The 17249-nt window shown below is 49.2% G+C and overlaps 1 protein-coding gene across 1 annotated transcript in view; it reads right to left on the bottom strand.

Annotated features, from left to right (window-relative positions):
• NR3C1 (nuclear receptor subfamily 3 group C member 1) overlaps positions 1 to 16691 on the bottom strand; it is a 59886-nt gene extending 43195 nt beyond the window's left edge. The window contains exons 1-2 of the mRNA XM_015642077.3: positions 16518 to 16691; positions 14574 to 15762 (exon numbers count right to left, since the gene is read on the bottom strand). Coding sequence (XP_015497563.1) covers positions 14574 to 15748 — 1175 coding nt within the window. The 5' untranslated portion in view covers positions 15749 to 15762; positions 16518 to 16691. The remainder of the gene's footprint in view (positions 1 to 14573; positions 15763 to 16517) is intronic.
• Between the last annotated feature and the right edge of the window lie 558 nt (positions 16692 to 17249).

Genomic DNA, 17249 nt, shown 5'->3' with positions numbered 1-17249 from the left:
GGCTGGAGCTGCAGGACCTGTGGCCAGGCTGGACCTGCAGGACCTGTGGCCAGGCTGGAGCTGCATGTGACGCCAGCAGCCCCAGCTAATCCTGCTCCGTGATTCCAGCAGCACAGGCTGCAGCAGAGCTGATAAGGAGCTGGCAGGGGATAGTGGCTGAGTTCTCCCCTGTCTTTACGTGGACAGTTACAAAACCCGTGGTTTTTTAAGAAAAGGACTCGGTCCTCGACCATCTCTCACAACCAGACACTCTAATCTTGTCTCACAGGCCAGGACTGACCAACAGCCTTCGAACCTGTGACTCAAAGTGTTTGTCTTACATCTGCATGTCTACCCTGAGACAAAACCAGCACACTACTTCTCTAAAAATATTCAACATCAAATACAGGCCTTCTATATGTGCCTTCTAATCTAAGTAAATACAAGTTTCATAACAGAAATTTAAAATGTACTTGCATACGGTAAGTGATATAATCATAGCTGGTTATTTAAAAGAAAAAGGCATTGCTGGGATGAAGAAGCCAGTTTTCACTGGCCAAAAGGCTTCACCAAGTGAATTCCAACATGCCTGTCCTGTCAAATGCAAACTCAGACACTGCCTGTTTATCAAAAGCAATTGCACAACCCAGACTGAGCAGCCTGAAAACTGAAATTTGGACTGGCAAAAGGTTACTTAGAAGGAGACTAAAGGTGTTTTCCTTTTTTATGTGTGTCTGAGGAAAGGCTTTAAATGCACAGAGGGAAGTTTCAATTCAAAGTTAGATGGGATTTTGGATGAGGCCCTGGCACAGGTGCCTAGAGAAGCTGTGGTTGCCCGTGGATCCCTGGCAGTGGCCAAGACCAGGTTGGACAGAGCCTGGGACAGTGGAAGGTGTCCCTGCCCATGACAAAGGCGGCCCTGGATGGGCTTTGAGGTCCTTTCCAACCCAAACCATTCTGTGACCCCGTCTTCACTGTGCCAGCAATAATAAAAAAAGAAAGTAGAGACTTCCCCAACTCAGGGATCCAAAATAAAAGGTGAATGTGTCAGTGCTGGAGTGCTACAAAATTATAATCAAATATTTGACTCTGATTTTTGGGATGAAGGATGGTGACAGACACAGCCCCTCCCCAAACCAGCAGCAGCTCGGTGAGAGTGATGCTGCAAAAGGCATTAATAAAGGCAGGTGACAACTCAGACACCTGAAGGAAGAGGAAAGTAATAACGCTCTGCAGCTCTTCCGTGAACAGAAAATAATAGCAACAAAGCAACAGGTTTGGATTGAATGGCTCCAAAGGAATTCAAGTGTTCAGGCCAAGAGGAAGGCCCCGAGAAGGAGCATCTCAGGTAGTCCAGGGCAGTGAGAACAGTGGAACAGCTCTTCCTTGAGAAATTGCTGCAGAGTGCAGTGGCACAGCTCTTCCACTCCTGTGCACAAACCATGGCATCCTACAGCAAGGACACCACTGCCCCAAGCCTGACTTAATCCAAAGAAATACTGCTTTTGACGTGATCTGAAAGCCCTGCCTGACTGAGCTCCAGAAATAAGAGCAAAGCAACATGCCCTGGAGCAGAGCAGCAGCCATGGAAGATGGAGCCATTAGCTGCTCCCAGCCTGGTCTCACTTACAGGCACAAAAAGGTCTTCAAAATACAGGCTGGAGAAGCCAGTAATTGTCATTTTAACACAGCGTCTCCCAGCGCAGCATCTCATCGTCAGCTTGTTTGTATTACTGGTAATTTTCACATGTTGGTGGAGGCTAAGTCCAAGCAATTAATGCTCTGCAGTATCTGCACGATAAATTTCTACTGGAAAGAATTAGAAACCCCCTCAGGGCAGAAATACGCAAAGGATTCCCAACACCATTCCCTGCTCCAGCATCGAGAACAGCTTTATTCACTAAAACTACAATTCTGGGAAAACTGTAGAGATTCATCATCACCCTGGGAAATGTACAGCAGTAACACAATGTACTGCACACACACAGAGCGGCTGAGCAGGGATCTGCACACGCTGGATCAGCCCTGGGATCCCATGGATCCCCCAGCTCTGCCCCTCCAAACACACCCCGAGCACAGCCAGCTCCTCACAGCAGCCCAATTTCTCACCTTGGAAACCCCTCAGATTTAATGCACCTTCAAAACGAGGACTCTGTTAACACAGCAACAACAAACATAATCACCTTTCCTGGGAAAAATGATTAGAGAGAGGAGAGCACTGAGTTCTACCCTTGGCAGTTAGAAAATAAAGGAAAATAAACCACTGGAATGGCTGTAACGTGGTCAAGCTCTTATGTTTCTTGCACAATTAAAGTTCTTTCTTGCTGTGTTTGTAGAAAATACTTCAAAAGATTACATTTTGGTTACAAATTTGTATGAATTATATTAGATTGACATTTATTCTATTTACTACAATTTCCTTGCAGCTAAACTAGAGAAGAAAATTGATTTTTGCTCAACTGGGGTTTGGCTGCTCTTGGTGGCACATCTGTGGCAGCAGCACAGGAGGGAAAAGAGCAATCCCCAGTGCTGGTACAGCAATCCAAAACGTGTGGGGATGACAGGGACAGCCAAGGAAACCACTGATGGTAATATGTGTGACAGAGTAAGCCATCTTTATAATAGAAGATTTTAATTTCCTAGATGTCTCTGGAACGATGACTACAGCATGGAAGAAGTGAAGGATGGCTTTCAAGCCCTCAGGAATTTCCCCAGGCAGCATCTGGAACAGCCTGTTTCCCATAATCACCTTGATTTATTTGAAATTTTAAAGACAAAATGAAGCATGGAATTTAACAGATGGGGTGGGGGGAATACACACACATGTGAACATCCCAGTACCAAAAACGAGGAAAGGAAGAAGTGTGCAGGAAGACATCACCACCAGACCCCAGATTTGCCCCTGTCCCCTCTCCATTCTGGCTGTTTACCTGGTGGCACCTGGGGACAATTTCTCAAGCACTGGAGCACAGAAGTGCTCTGGTGGCCACTCAGGAACTCCTGCTCAGGAGCAGGGAAGGGGCAGTGCTGGGATGGGAGCACAGCCACAGCTCCTCCTCCATCCTTCCTGCTGACAAACACCCTGGTCCCCTCGACACCCTGGCTGTCCCAAGATGAGCAGTGAGAAGCCAGAACCCCTTCCCGAGTCCCAGCTGCCAGCTCCATCCTGTGCAAGCAATGCACAGATAATATTCCCGAGCCTCACAGCCTTACATCTTCCAGCTGGAGCTCCCTCTGTGCTCGCAGAGCTCTCCAGCCTGGCACTGAGCACCCGAAATAGCTCAGAACAGCTAACCCAGAGAGCTCTGTGCACGCTCCCTGCCCAGCCCAGTGCTGACCCGCAGGGAACCAGCGGTGACTCCCCAGCCTCAACAGCCACCCCCAATCCCAGCCCTGCCCAGCTCTCCAGCCCACTAAAGAACTGCTCTTCCACTTCCATGACAGCCTGGCAGGGCTGCTGGGTTCTTCCTCTGAAATGGCCTCTGGCAAGGAAGCTTGTCCAAGTCTTGAAGGAGAAAAAGCAATGTCAACTGGATTTCCAGCTCCCCACAAGCTCAGAGAAGCCCAGGACACTGGATGAGAGATGTTTTCCTTCCAGGGGCAAGGACAGCTCTTTCGCAAGAGCCCCCACGTGCTCAGTGACCTTACAGGTTTACAGGCTCCCCCTCTGCCAAGGGCCGAGCTGGGCTCCCAACCCACGGGGCTCGAGGTCCTGGGCAACTCCAGGTGCCCCACCACGGGTTCCTTGCAGACATCTCTGTGGGCTGGCAGCTCCTCCAGTGGCAAAGCCCTGCTGGCCCAGGGGCTCAGTGGCACGGCCCTGGTCCCACGGAGCTCTCCCTGCCCAGGCTGCAGGGACCCAGCCCATGTGCCAGCAGCCCCACCGGGCTCTGGCCATCCCTTCCCACCACCCTCCACCCTGGCTGGGCCTGCAGAGCTGCCTGCAGGTAAAAATAGGATGGTCTGGATGTCTTTGATAAAATCTGGAATTGCAAGTTTTGCTATTCCCATGAAGTTCAGGGCTTCCCTTGTTACCCGTTTCATTTTGAAATTAGGGCAGTTTGAAGACGTCCACACCTTGAAATGCCGCATGCAGGAAGCCAGTGCTGGTAGCACTCATGAATACTTGGAAAGATTCAGAGCTGAATGCTGCATTTCCTTTAAAGCTCTTCCTCGGTTCCGAGCTGGGGTCAGCCAGGAATAGAAACCCAGTCACTTCCTCCTCCCCACTGGTATGCCGTGCGCCTCAGCCGGGCTTTCATCCGCAACACGGAACAAGCTCAGCCACCAAAATTAGTGGACTTAGAAACCTCCAGATTGTTATTTAATAAAATATCAGATGTCCCAACCTTTAACGTGTTAAAAGAGTCTTTAAAGATTTATCTTTAAAGTGATAAAATAAGTCCAAGCTCATTTGTCAAACCAGTTGCTCTGGTTGGAAAGTAGCTGTCAAGTATCTCGATGACTCAGGATGTTGTCGTGCAGGCATCCTAATATTAACTGCTCCCTTCAATAAGAGCTGAAAAAGAAATGCTCTGCTACTCATAATACAGAATTCCAAGCACTCAGGTTCTTACAACACTTACATTTTAGATGAGGGAGTTTCAGCACTAGATTTTTAATCAAATCATGCACAGAACTTGCAAATCACCTGGCACTGCATGAGAACAGACTTGTCTTCTCCAGCTACGGAAACCAAGTCAGCACAGAACTTGTTAGATGGGTTTTGTTAAAAAAGAAGGTGTCAGAGAAGCTTCCTTTTCAGTTCAGAAAATGGCAGATGTGTGGGGTTAGCAGAAACACGTGTCCAGGAAGGGCAGAATTCATAAAGCCGCACGGCAATGACACCAAGGGAGCTCACACCAGAGCTGGACTCGGACCCTACAGCAGAGAACTTCCCCCACAGTCAGGGTGGCCAAGGGACCTCTCAAAAGCCTGGGCTGGGACAAAGTAGGTCAGAGCAAGAGCCTTTGCTGAAATATGGATTAAAGCAGCAGCGCTATTCCAGCTGGGAGAGCTGATCTGTGATCCAGGACCAGGGCCACACTCCGTGCTGCTTCAAATAACAGCCTAAATTTAAGCTGCAGTCTTCTCTTAAACCTGAAGCTTATCAGGGTTGTTTGGTCAAAGTAAATAACCCCAAGAGCATTGCAAGTCTTCCTTTTCCCCAAAATGGGATTACATCATTTATTAATCAAAAGGAAAAGATATAAAATCATTCTCTACCAACAGATTTTAATTCGAGCCTGGAAATCCCAGTAAGGAACTGAAAACACCCTGGACGTGGCACTCAGTGCTCTGGGCTGGTGACCAGGCAGGGACTGGGCACAGCTTGGACTCAGTGGTCCAGGAGGGCTTTTCCAACCAAAATGATTCTGTTTGGGAATGACTTGTTAATAAAAGCCAGGTCTGGGGAACCCCCAAGGCCACTCCAATGCCATCGCTGGGGTCACTGCCAACCCTCACCAACAGGCAGTGCATCCCCCAGTATGCTCTTATTTCAATAAACATGTAAAAAACATGTATTATCTCACTAAAATTAAAGTGTGAAGTGAAATTAAATTCCATACATCCTCAGCATCCAAAAACTATTCTGCATACAAAGTTTAAGATTTCTAATTTTTAAAGCTGTTTTAGAAATCTGCTTTCAGATGCCGTTTTTCTCATATTTGCTTATGTTCCAATCTAGTCTATGTTTTAAGAGAACCAAGATGCAGAGTCCTTTATTAAAAAAAAAGTGTAATTATACCTGCATCACACTCATAAAGGGACAGCACAATTGATTTGGGAGCAATTCATACGGAACACGAGTTTAACAGAAATTCAACAGGCAAAATAAACCATCAAAGGCCCTGCTAGCAAAAGTAACCCACAGAAAAAAATACGAGAGAGACAACAACAGCCGGGGAGTAGGAAACTGAAATCGGCATGCAAGCTGAAATCCACATGAAACTATCACATCTGCCAGTTCTTTTCTTTCTTTAGTTTTGGTTTTTGTTTTTGAAGTTAGCAAGCCTGGACTGCATTCTTGTGCAACAAATCCACACATGTGCATGCAGAACATGCATGTTTGCAGCATGGATTTATTCAAACCCTTTGCTGATGGCTTTAGGGAGGTATTAATTCAGAAAGGTAACAGAATCTCTTCGGGGGAAGAAAAAATAAGCAAGAGAAAAGGAAAAATTACAGGTACACAGCAAGGGACAGCGTGCCTGTGGATAGGTGTGCTGCTTTAAAAGACATCATTCTGAATTGACAGCATCTGACCAACTGAAAAGCTACAAAATCATAAATGAAATGTAGAGTTTAATACATTACAGCTGTATTCACCACCCCCACGACCCCCCCCCGATTTTTGAGTGATGGGGGAGATCCCCCAGTCCTTTCCTGGCAGCACAGCCATGGGAACATCATCCTCCTGCACAGCCACAGCTGAGCCCTGCAGCTGCCCCTGCCCCACACCAGCCCCACGAGAGGTTCCTGCTCTCCTGGCCATGCCCCACACCAGCCCCACGAGAGGTTCCTGCTCTCCTGGCCATGCCCCACACCAGGTTCCTGCTCTCCTGGCCATGCCCCACACCAGGTTCCTGCTCTCCTGGCCATGCCCCACACCAGCCCCACACCAGGTTCCTGCTCTCCTGCCCCTGCCCCACACCAGGTTCCTGCTCTCCTGCCCCTGCCCCACACCAGGCTCCTGCTCTCCTGACCATGCCCCACACCGGGTTCCTGCTCTCCTGGCCATGCCCCACACCAGCCCCACACCAGGCTCCTGCTCNGGTTCCTGCTCTCCTGGCCATGCCCCAGCCCGGTGGCACGGTGGTGTTGGACTTGCTCTGGCAGCACGGCCCTGGCACAGCTCCCTGGCCATGCCAAGCCCTCCCAGACACTGTTACTACATCCCTACACCCCACAAAACCTTGGTGCAGGTTCTTCAAGCCATGACAGCAAAAATAAACCACATCAGCTGCGCTTTTCTGTCAGATTCCAGACTCCTGGCTCAGGGCAGCGTGGACCTGCTGGAGCTTGGCAATAAAAATCCCTGAGAACCCCCAAACTGGTGCTGTCAAAGCAGGCTGTGAGGGCAGGGGAAGGCAAGGAGACAGCAGGCAGGCTTTGGAGAGCTGCCAAGGGGCTGAAGCCCAAAGCAAGGCCAGGTGCACACACACCACAAGCATCCATGTCCTTCCCAATGTGCAGCTGGGAAGAAAGAGATCCATGGAAGCCCTCCCCTGCCATACCCAATTCACACAGCTGGAAAGGAGCTGTGTAATGGCTGGAGGATTCTCAGCTAAGACCAGAGCCTCATTTTCTAGAAATTTCACAGAATTTGTAACTCCAGATATCCTGTTTTCACATCCCTCTCACCAGTGAGACACAGCCAAGCTCCTGAGCAGAGGGGTCACCCAGCTTCCAGCCCCTCCTCTCCATGAGAGCTGCCAGCAGGAACAGGGATTCAAAGATCCAGGGACAGGAACACACAGCAAGAACCCCCCAGATCAGCCCTGCCCACAAAGTTTCTAACAAGACAACTGAAGTCCCTGCTGCACCCAGAAATGCACCACGTGGCATCTTCTGGCTAAGGACACTGACAGCACTTTTCCCAGGTTTCTTGGAAAACAGAAAGCCAAGCCAGGGAGCCATGAAAGCACTTCCATTATTTGCTCCTTGAACTGATGACAGACTTCACTGATACTTCATGATTTGCTCCTCCTTGACTCTACAGCCCATTTCTGAGTTTCCCAGATAATATTTTGAGGAAAACTACTCATTTCAGCCCTCACTTCTTTATAAAAGTCCCATCCTGAGCAATACTTACTAACTTTAAACTCAGCTACACAAATAAAAGCAATGAGAAATAAGTATCTGAAAAAAGCAACACAAGAGTAAATGGCGCCCTGCTGCTCACAAGTTTCATATTAAATCTTGTGTGACCGTGGTGCAGAAATTTGATGATCTCCAGCTGTTTTCTGACACACAGTAACTGTACAAACATATTACAAATAGTATGAAGAATGTATTACTGTAAAATCCAATATAAAACTCGTTTTCTTTACTAAATTACAGTAGCAGTGAACTGAATTCAAGAAAGACATGATCATTATTTTAGAATTCCTTCCCCAACAGTACTTTTGTCCTCCCAATCTCACAAAAACTGAGATATTTGATCAAAAAGGGGACGCTGTGTATGAGACTGCATCCCCACAGCAAAGTATCGGCAGTCTGTGGGATATTAATTTCCAAAATACATCAGGATTGTGATTTTCTAGGAAGATTTAGCACAGACTGGGAGCTCCACAGGTAGAGGCAGAATCTGGAGCTTTAATGGTGGCCTGGTGGCACTGGCTGGATTGGAAAGGCAGCGGGGCTGGTACAGAAACATTCTCCACACACCATGTCAAGATGACTTCTGAAGAGCACAATTTCCTCCAGAAATTCACACAATCGTGGTGATTATTGATTTAAGGCACCGGGATCATAGAACTCTACATGACATCCTGGGTAAGTAACAGCGTGTCCTGGAGTCTGAACTCGCCTCTCACACAGGAGCAGTGAGAAAACCTGACCTCATCCCCATCCCCTGCATTCCAAAGGCCAGCTCCAGGCTTGCAGCTCCCTGAGCCAGAGGAGCTGCAGCTGCTCCTGCTGCTCCTGCCAGACACCTCTGGGACGTGGAGGTGACACAGGCGGCGCGGCAGCCACGGCACACGGAGGGAAATCCTTGGCCAGGGTGTTTTACAGCTCCACTTCAAACACCACAGGCACGGCTCGAGCACAGGGAGACACTGCTTCATCCATCCAGGGATGGAATTCCTGCAGGAAAATGCACGGCAGAGGTTTGTGGGAGCAGAGTCAGGACACGGCAGGCACAGGCACCACACCTGCTCTGGAGTGAAGGCGAGGCAAGGAGGAAAACCCCCAGGAGAGACAGGGTAACTGTGCCCGACTGTCCTTCCAGCCCAGCCCTGCACTCCTGGGGACACATCCCCATGTGTGGGGCCAGCCCAGAGCTGCTGGCTGCCTCTCCTGCCCCCAGGCAGCAAGGACTGCACAGCCAGAGTGTGGCAGCTGCCCTCAGGGCTGTGGACCCAGCGCTCGGGGCACGATGGAGCTCGCTCCGTGCAGGTGATGCTCTCCCACATCCCTCTGCAGGCAACCAGCCAAGGCCACAGCTGGCCACACCCTCACACATGGGCAAAGAAACCCTGGATTTTGTGCTTTGGTTTTTTCCCACAGATAGCCCAAAGGAGCTGCTCTGGAGTCAGAGCCAGGACAATGAGATGAAATTATTCTTTTTTCGCGTGTGTCATCTATTCCAGCTGTACTGGTTCACTTCTGTCCCAGGGGGATGAGGCCATCCACTGACAGCATCTGACCAGTATTTCCAGAACCCAGCACTGAGAACAGGATTAACTCCTGGTCTGGGAGGGCCTTGGCTATTTAAGCAAAGGCTGTGTTATAAAAGGGCATCAATGGATCTCACACTACAGTGGCTGTTACAAATGGTTATCAATGCATCTCACACCACAGTGAACCAGCCAGAAAATCCCTGGGATGAGAACAATAATCTGTACATGCAACAGTGCCACACATTAATTCTTCAGTAAATAAGATTAAAATCTGTGTATACTTGAGACTCTGGGAGACAAAGGCTGGGAAACCAAAGAGAGCTTAACCCAAAGTCCCCGGGTCTGGTGCACAGCATTCAGCACACCCAAATGTGCAGAAGCCACCTTGTTGCACACACACTCGTTCTGTGCTTCCGAGCTCCAAGCTGATCACTCCACAAAGGCATTGCCAAGCTCACTCCTCTACACCACAGGTGCCACTCGCAGTTTATAACAGCACAAACCCAAGGTAATTGTAACTACGGCTCTACAAAGCTTTTCCCACTGCTCGTAACTTGGGCAGAAAACAGGATTTTATTGGGATGTTGTTTTCCTCAGGACTGGTGCCATTCACAGAATGCATAGGTGACACCACAGCAGCACCTCGGGCAGGCTTCAGCTACCCCAGAATGAATGGGAGGAGGAAAGTTACCACCACACTCAGCAGTGCCTACAAAACTGGACCCAGGAAGACAGGAGGACTTGAGAACCTTCTGAAGTGCAGAAATAAATCCTGTTTGCAGTTATATATACACACAGAATATGCAGCACTTGTTCACTTCCAGAACGAGCAGCAATAATCAAAGGAACAAGGGAAATTTGCTTCCCCCAAGATAAATTACTCTCACAGTAAAAGGAATCTTTAGCATGGTAAATATACGATGTAGGAGTTAGATAATACCTGTATTTCACATTTCTGAGAAGATTCGTGAGCAGGACTCAGTCAACCACAGCTTTGCCTTCACTGGCAGAAGGAGACTACAAGGGATTGAACCATGGAGATAATTTATTTTTTTTTTTAAATGGTATGGACAACAAAAGTAAGGATGTTTAAAGCAGAGATCATTGTAGGGAGAAATAAATTTGTAGAAGGTGACAATTTGGACTGGACTTACAACAACCTCCCTGGCTACCAGCTCGATGGAAGGATCAGCCAAAAGTGGGAAAAGTGGATTACAGCTTACATGACCTCTCATTTATGAAGTCACCTTTTCACAGCACCTCAGAGCACATTCTGCAGGACATTCCTGATTCACCCCTTTCTGCCAGAACAGCCAGATTTTTTTGCCATGTACTTCCAGAGGCAAACCCCCAAATACAGTATTACATTAAGCTGACAAATCACAACACAGACTACTGGAAGCCTGAGCACTCCAAATACCACGCCTGGGTTTTATATCAAAATAGAATTATGAAAAAAGCCCCGATTCCGGATGTCCCATACATTATCCACTGCTGAGTCAGGCAGCACTTAAAGCTCTGCATCCAGCCCTGCCAAGCCACGGGCCTTGGCCAGCAGCCGAGGGAAACAAAGCGGGAAGACAAACGGACAACTGACCTTTCCCACTGCTGGCAAACAATCCCCTTTTTTCCCTTCCTTCTCACACTGCACCTGAGCCCAAGAAGAATCCCAGTGAAAGAGTTAAGGGTAGAAGGGTAACAGTTGGAAGCAAGGCTTTGGACTGCAACCGGCCAGAGAAACTTCTCCTCCTTCCACACTCTCCTCCTCTTTAATGGCTTCTCTCAGCTCTTGCCCTTTCTTAAACTTCCTTAATGATCCTTATCCCCCACAAGCTTAAGTACTAGGAATGATTTCAACTGTAATAAGAGAAGCCCTAGCAGTGCCAATGGGGCCCAGTTTCTGTGAATTCTGGCTGTAGGAGCAAACCCTGCATTGCTGGGCCGGCTCTCGGCATCCTTCACTCCCCCACAACAAGCCACATCTCCAGGAAGCCAGAGCAACAGGAGTTGAGTGAAGGATTTAATGTATATACCATGCAAGAGCCCCTTGAGTGTGTGTTGCTAAAACCATTTCCTTGAAATGGAACGGTTTTCCCTGGGTTTGTGTAATAAATCACAGGAACATCCCATCGGAGACGGACGCCAGCAAAGCCTCCAGCTCTCCAGCGAAGCATTGCAGCGCGATTTGCTTCCCTTCCAGCTGCTGTCTCACTGCCACTAAGGACAATCTAAGGTAAACTGTCTGCTAGCCTACTTTTTCCTCCCTTTTATTCTGTCCACCTTCTCCATTCACTGCACCCGCTGGGAGGGGAGACCCGGAGCGATCCCAACGAGGCCGTCCTGCCACTCGGGATCTGGAGCTTGAGGAGCTGCAGCTCAGCATTTCAGCAGCTCAGCACAAGCACCAGCTGGCTCTTCCACCGACAGCTTATTGATTATTGCCAATTCATTCCCATTAATCCAATCCCAAAGTTTGCATTCTGCGTGTTAACTCCTGGATCCCTCCTGCAGCTCGCTGTGATTGATTGGTTTGCTTGGGCCTGATTAGCACTTGTCTCATTAAAGCCAGGGCTACCTGGAGGAGCAAAACCACTCAGAAATGGCACGACATCAATTCCAGGCTGAGTGGATAGAAAGGGACATTCCAGGTTGCCCATTAAACAGGCAGATTAAATACAACCAGGGCTGAACTGCAGCTTTTCTTTCCCTGTGTTCATTCTACAATTAATATGTCATTAGTAGACAAATAATTCTACAAACACCGAAAAGAATTTCCTCCTGGAGCCTGAAGCTTCTCAAAATCCCAGCCTCCACCTCTCACATTTAGTACCTAAAAAAAACCAGACCACGGGAACCTGGCAAGAAAGTCCTTCCTTTGTTTCTCAAACAAATGCCAATTTTGTTAAGTCTTCTGCAAGAAAAACAAACAAATCCACAACAAATCACCTTAAACTAACCCAGTTTAGGCCAAGTACTTCTGGCAAGGTTCGACAAGGAAGAAAATTCCTCCTTCAAACCCAGGGCTCATTAATACCTCAAACACTGTAAAAGGAAGATGGAATTGCCTGAATGTTATAGAATAAAAATAATAAAGCAAACCCAAACAATGCTGTTTTTAGAACCGGACTTTGTAGCTGAAGTGTATAAAGATGCTTGGGAAGTAAGAACAGCTTCCACAAAGCTGTGAATAATGCATTTCTATGCAAAGCTCAACTAGGAGCCACCTCAAAATTCCTTACACATTCCATAAAGAAAAAAAAAAATCCATTATCTTACGGCAAAAAGGAAGCAATAAAATATAAGATGACCTTGCAGGAAGCAAGAACGTCAACGCTGAAGCCCAGCATGGATAACCCTGGGCACTGGAGGAGGCAGCTGGTGCCGGGATGCTCCGGGACGTTCCCTGCACTGCTCCTGCACCGCCACCACCGTCCCCAAAGTGCTGCAGATGGCACCAGAACATCTCCCCCTGCTCCCCCAGGAGCGGCTCTGCCACACTCACAGCCCAGGGGAGCTCCTCATCCCTCCAGGATCGCACACAGGACACGACTCCGGCATCTCCGTGTCACCCAGCCCGAGCGCCGGGGCTCTGCCTACACAGCACCTCCTCGGAATTACTCTCACAAGTGACATTCCCATTATCTCGGGGGAATCTGCTCATTTAAACTGGCCCTGAAACCCTCCCCGATGCAGAAACACTTCTTGCTCTGACACAGAGTTTATGATCGTCATTAAAGATACAGTGGGAGCAGAGGAAATAAACTCCCAAAAAAATCCCCACGAAACAAACTGAGCACAACATGGCATTAAACTAGTTACGCAAAAGGTGAGCACAAAGCACTTCTACTCTGTCGAAATAAATGGTAAGACACGCTCAATATTCATGTATCAAGGTGGAATCTAGCCACAGATTTTGATTTTCTTTTCGGGATCTCTTACATTGCAAATTGCTTGAAACACTTCAAAGGAAAAAAAAACCCAAAACATTTACAACAGAAATGAAACTCTATGGAAGAAACTGACAGCGAAAGAAAGTTAAAAGCTGTCTTCCTGAAATACAGAAGAAATCCAACCATGGGAAAATGGAGCAGGTATCGTGCAGGGAGAGCCCCGGGACTGGTGAGAACGCCCCAGGGATCCAATTGCCAGTAGAGCAATAAAACCCAGAATGTTAAACCAGATCCTTCATCAGAAGCCTACAAACGCTGTGTTTCTGTACAGGCGCTTGCAGAGCCATTTTCTGACAGACTCCACGAAATCCCCCTCCTCCGTGGAGGGCACACGCTGCTCCTGCTGCACGGAGCTGTTAAACACGGAGCGGCCGAGGGAGACACAGCTGGGTGTTCCCCTGGATCGGGAACAGTTCCTGCGGCACGGCCGAGCGCAGCTGGCCCGGAGCGGGGCCCGAGCGGGGCCGGGGCTGGACCCGAGCGGGACCCGAGTGGGACCGGACCCGGCCCGGACCCGGCCCGGAGCTGGCCCAGGCACGCTGCTCCTCCTGCAGCCCTTCCCTGCATCAGCTGCACCTCTGCATTACTCGAGGAAACACAACCAGCACTGCACTGGCCACAGGTAGGAACCAGCTCCCCACACCCCCTTCCACTCCCCAGTTAAATTCCAGGTGTGTTTAAGTCTGACTGCAAATATTCTTATCTCTTTAAAGGCAGTTATTGAACAAGCTGCTGAGTATTTCCCACTCGGAATCTTCTTGTCCATGTAAGGTAAATGCGATACCGAGCACAGCGAAAACTCGAGTTCAGCTTAAATGTAGTTCTAGAAATTTACCCAGCAACCAAGTTATTTTTGTGCATAACTTTAAGTAATGCTAGGAAGGAAAAAAAGCCCACAGTGATTGATCCTTTAACCCCTGGGAACGAAAGAACTTTTGTACTTAAATTTTTGTACACTTAAATACTTCCTTCCATACTGCCTGTGTATGGGTCCTGCTGCCACATACTCGATTTTCCCTCTAGGCTGTATCTTGGAAGCTTTATTTTTATTTATTTACTTTTTAGAGCATGCCAGCTCCCCTCCACTTTTCTTCCCTTTAATACCAATAATTGAGTAGCTGCTTAAAGCTGCTGTTGTACTGTGGGATAAACATTCCCCAGTGATGTCTAATCAGCCACACATACCAAACAGAAAAGGAAAAAATAAAGGAAAAAAAGCCCAAGCAACAACCCAGCATGCAGAGTTGTGCTAAACACACTTGTAGCGTTTTAATAAAGAGGAACAAAAACTAATTACCTTGAATAGCCATTAGAGAAAGCAGGTCTGCCAGAGAGGTTGAGCGTTCCCAGCGGAGCCAATGCCTCGTCCCCCGATCCCTGGCACCTATTCCAATTTTCTGACCCGGCAGGAAGAGATGGAATGATATTAAAAATTGGTTTCTGATCCTGCTGCTGAGAGAGCGACGCAGTATTTAAATCATAGTGGTACATCTGTCCCCCAGAGGTGCTGACACCGTGGATGGAGATGGCCGAGACTTTCGTACCCAGCAGGTTCGACCCGGAGAAGTTGGCCTGGCAGTAAAGCGGGCCCATGTTTTCCTGCTTGATGCCAGGAGTACACAGTTCAATGAAGTCTTCCTTTTCTGTTTTCACTTGTGGCACTGGCATTTTGGAACTGGGTAAAAGGTCACCACGGTCATTAATTTTAGGTTTAGTGTCAGATAAAAGAGGAGGCTTGCAGTCTTCGCCGAGACTTCCTTCCAGGAGAAAGGCGTCGTCCGCGGATATGGGGGAGAGCAAGCCACCGTCATCGAGCAACGGGTCCAGCCGCCACGGGCTCCCGTTGGGCTCCTTGCCCGGCGACACCGGCGGCAATTCCAGATCCTGGAGGATATCCAGGGTGCTTTGGTCTTCAGAGAACAACTTCAAGTTGCCACCATTCGAGCCCACCTGGCTTTGGACTGCAGCTCCCGACTCCGCGGGGACGCTGCGCCCGGCCATGCCTGGGAAATCCGGCTCGAGCGGCACCTCAGAAGACGCGGTTCCCTTCGCGTCCTCGGCCAGGCTCGAGGACTTGTTCAAGCTCGCAATGCTTTCCTCCAGGAGCCTGAAGTCCGTTTCTCCAGAAGAGATGTGGATTTGGCCCTGGTGCGAAAATCCAAGGTCGTTTCCCATCACTTTTGCGTCTGTTTCACCCATGTACAGTCCCATCGAGAGCGACACTGCCTTGGAAAGGTCTGGCTGAGGCACATTGTTTCCTAATCCTTTTGGAAAGTCAGCCAAAGCAGGTTGCTGACTGGAATCCGACTGAGAAGGTGCAGGGAGAGGAGATGTAGACACAGGGGCTTGGACAGTAGCTCCACCCCTGAAGGGTGGATGGAAGTCCATCACGATCCCTCCTTTGGTACTGATGAGTGCATTTTTCCTGGTTTCGTCCCGATCCGACGGGTTAAGCAATTCTTTGGAATCCATTACTTTACCATTAACTATAAAAAGATGAGAAGCAGTCAAAGTCAGCACACCAAGGACACGTTAATAACAGCTTTAAAATAAAAAGCCTAAATCCTCTGCCTGGCGAACCTGGCTCAGCTGCTCTGAGAACGAAGGCACAGCACACCACGCTCTGGGCTGACACGTGCCACGTCTCTCAAACACGCTGCGCTTGTTTTCAGGGGGGTTTTGTTTTTGTTTTCTGCCTAGTGAGGAGGAACTATGTGTTTTAAAACTTTGCTCATCCTGGATGAAGGGGCAAGTCTGCCTGCACACAACTTGGAATCAAGCTACAGCACACCACATCTCTGCACGCACTCTCCAGCTCTGTCACCCACGCCTACACTAAGGAACTGTAAGAATTGTTAAAGGACAGGGTTAACAAACCTTGCCAGGTAAATTTCCCTGGTATTTAACTACACCTCGAGCAGGAGAAAAGGACATTTGCCACCTTTCCCAGCCAGCTTTCCCCTTGCAGAGCAGGTCCGGAGATCCCAGAGGCGGCACCTCCGTGGTTTGCCGTTCCCCAGGACTCAACCTCCCGACCACAACACACAGCATCTGCCACCTTTGCACAGGTCCAGTCTTGAAATGCAACCCACCCATCTCGCAATAAACCTCGCACAATCTTTAAATACATCTCAAATTTATAAATAAAATCTACCTAAAAATAAAGCAGGATTTTTATTCGCTTCCAGCACCCTGCCCGTTCACGGCTACTCTCCAAACACACCCGACACTGAAAACAAACCTCGTAAGTTTCAGATGTTTGTATTTGCTACATGCTGGTGGTGTTTTTTTTTTCAGCGGAAAGCATAAATATTTGGAGGAGCACCGTAAATTCTTCGGCAAACTTCCGACACGGTGTCCGGCCCTCCCCCGGCAGTGCCGCAGTCCGGGGGACAGCGCCCCAGTGCCGGCCCGTCCCGTCCACCCGCGGGGACCCCGCCGCAGCCCCGGCCCCGCTTCTGTGTGCCAAGTTAAAGTGCGAGCGACGAAAAGGCCCCACGTGGAAAAGCTTAAGGTGGCCCGGGCGAGCTGGCGGCGGAGCCCCGGGCAGCCTGAGCGGCCCCTCGGGGGGCTCCGGGCCGCGCTGTCCCCCCGGGATGGAGCCCCAGGGAGCCGCAGCCCGGCCACGGCCCCGGGCGGGCGCGGGCACCCCGAACCGCCGCGCTGCTTAAGGTGGACACCCGACAGCGACCGGAAAAAATACAACTATCTACCTCCAGCGCTGCCTTCTTCCTTTTTAACGTGAAGGGGAGGGAAGAGGTAGTTATTTCATTTGACAATTCCCCCAACGCCCCAAAAAACAAGGCGGCGAATCATCCAGCGTAGGAAACGTGTCAAAAATCAGCTGCGAGAGCCTGCCCAAGGGCGGAAAACGCTGCAAATACTTAAAGCCGCCGGATCGCAATAAAATCGCCTTCGCAAAGTAGAGTTTTGAGAGCAATGTGTCGGGACCTGTTGAGCCGTCTCCCGGCAC

Source organism: Parus major, chromosome 13, assembly GCF_001522545.3.
Source record: "Parus major isolate Abel chromosome 13, Parus_major1.1, whole genome shotgun sequence".
Lineage (NCBI taxonomy): Eukaryota > Metazoa > Chordata > Aves > Passeriformes > Paridae > Parus > Parus major.
The sequence above is the reverse complement of the archived record's forward strand: the minus strand, read 5'-3'. Positions and strand labels throughout refer to the sequence as shown.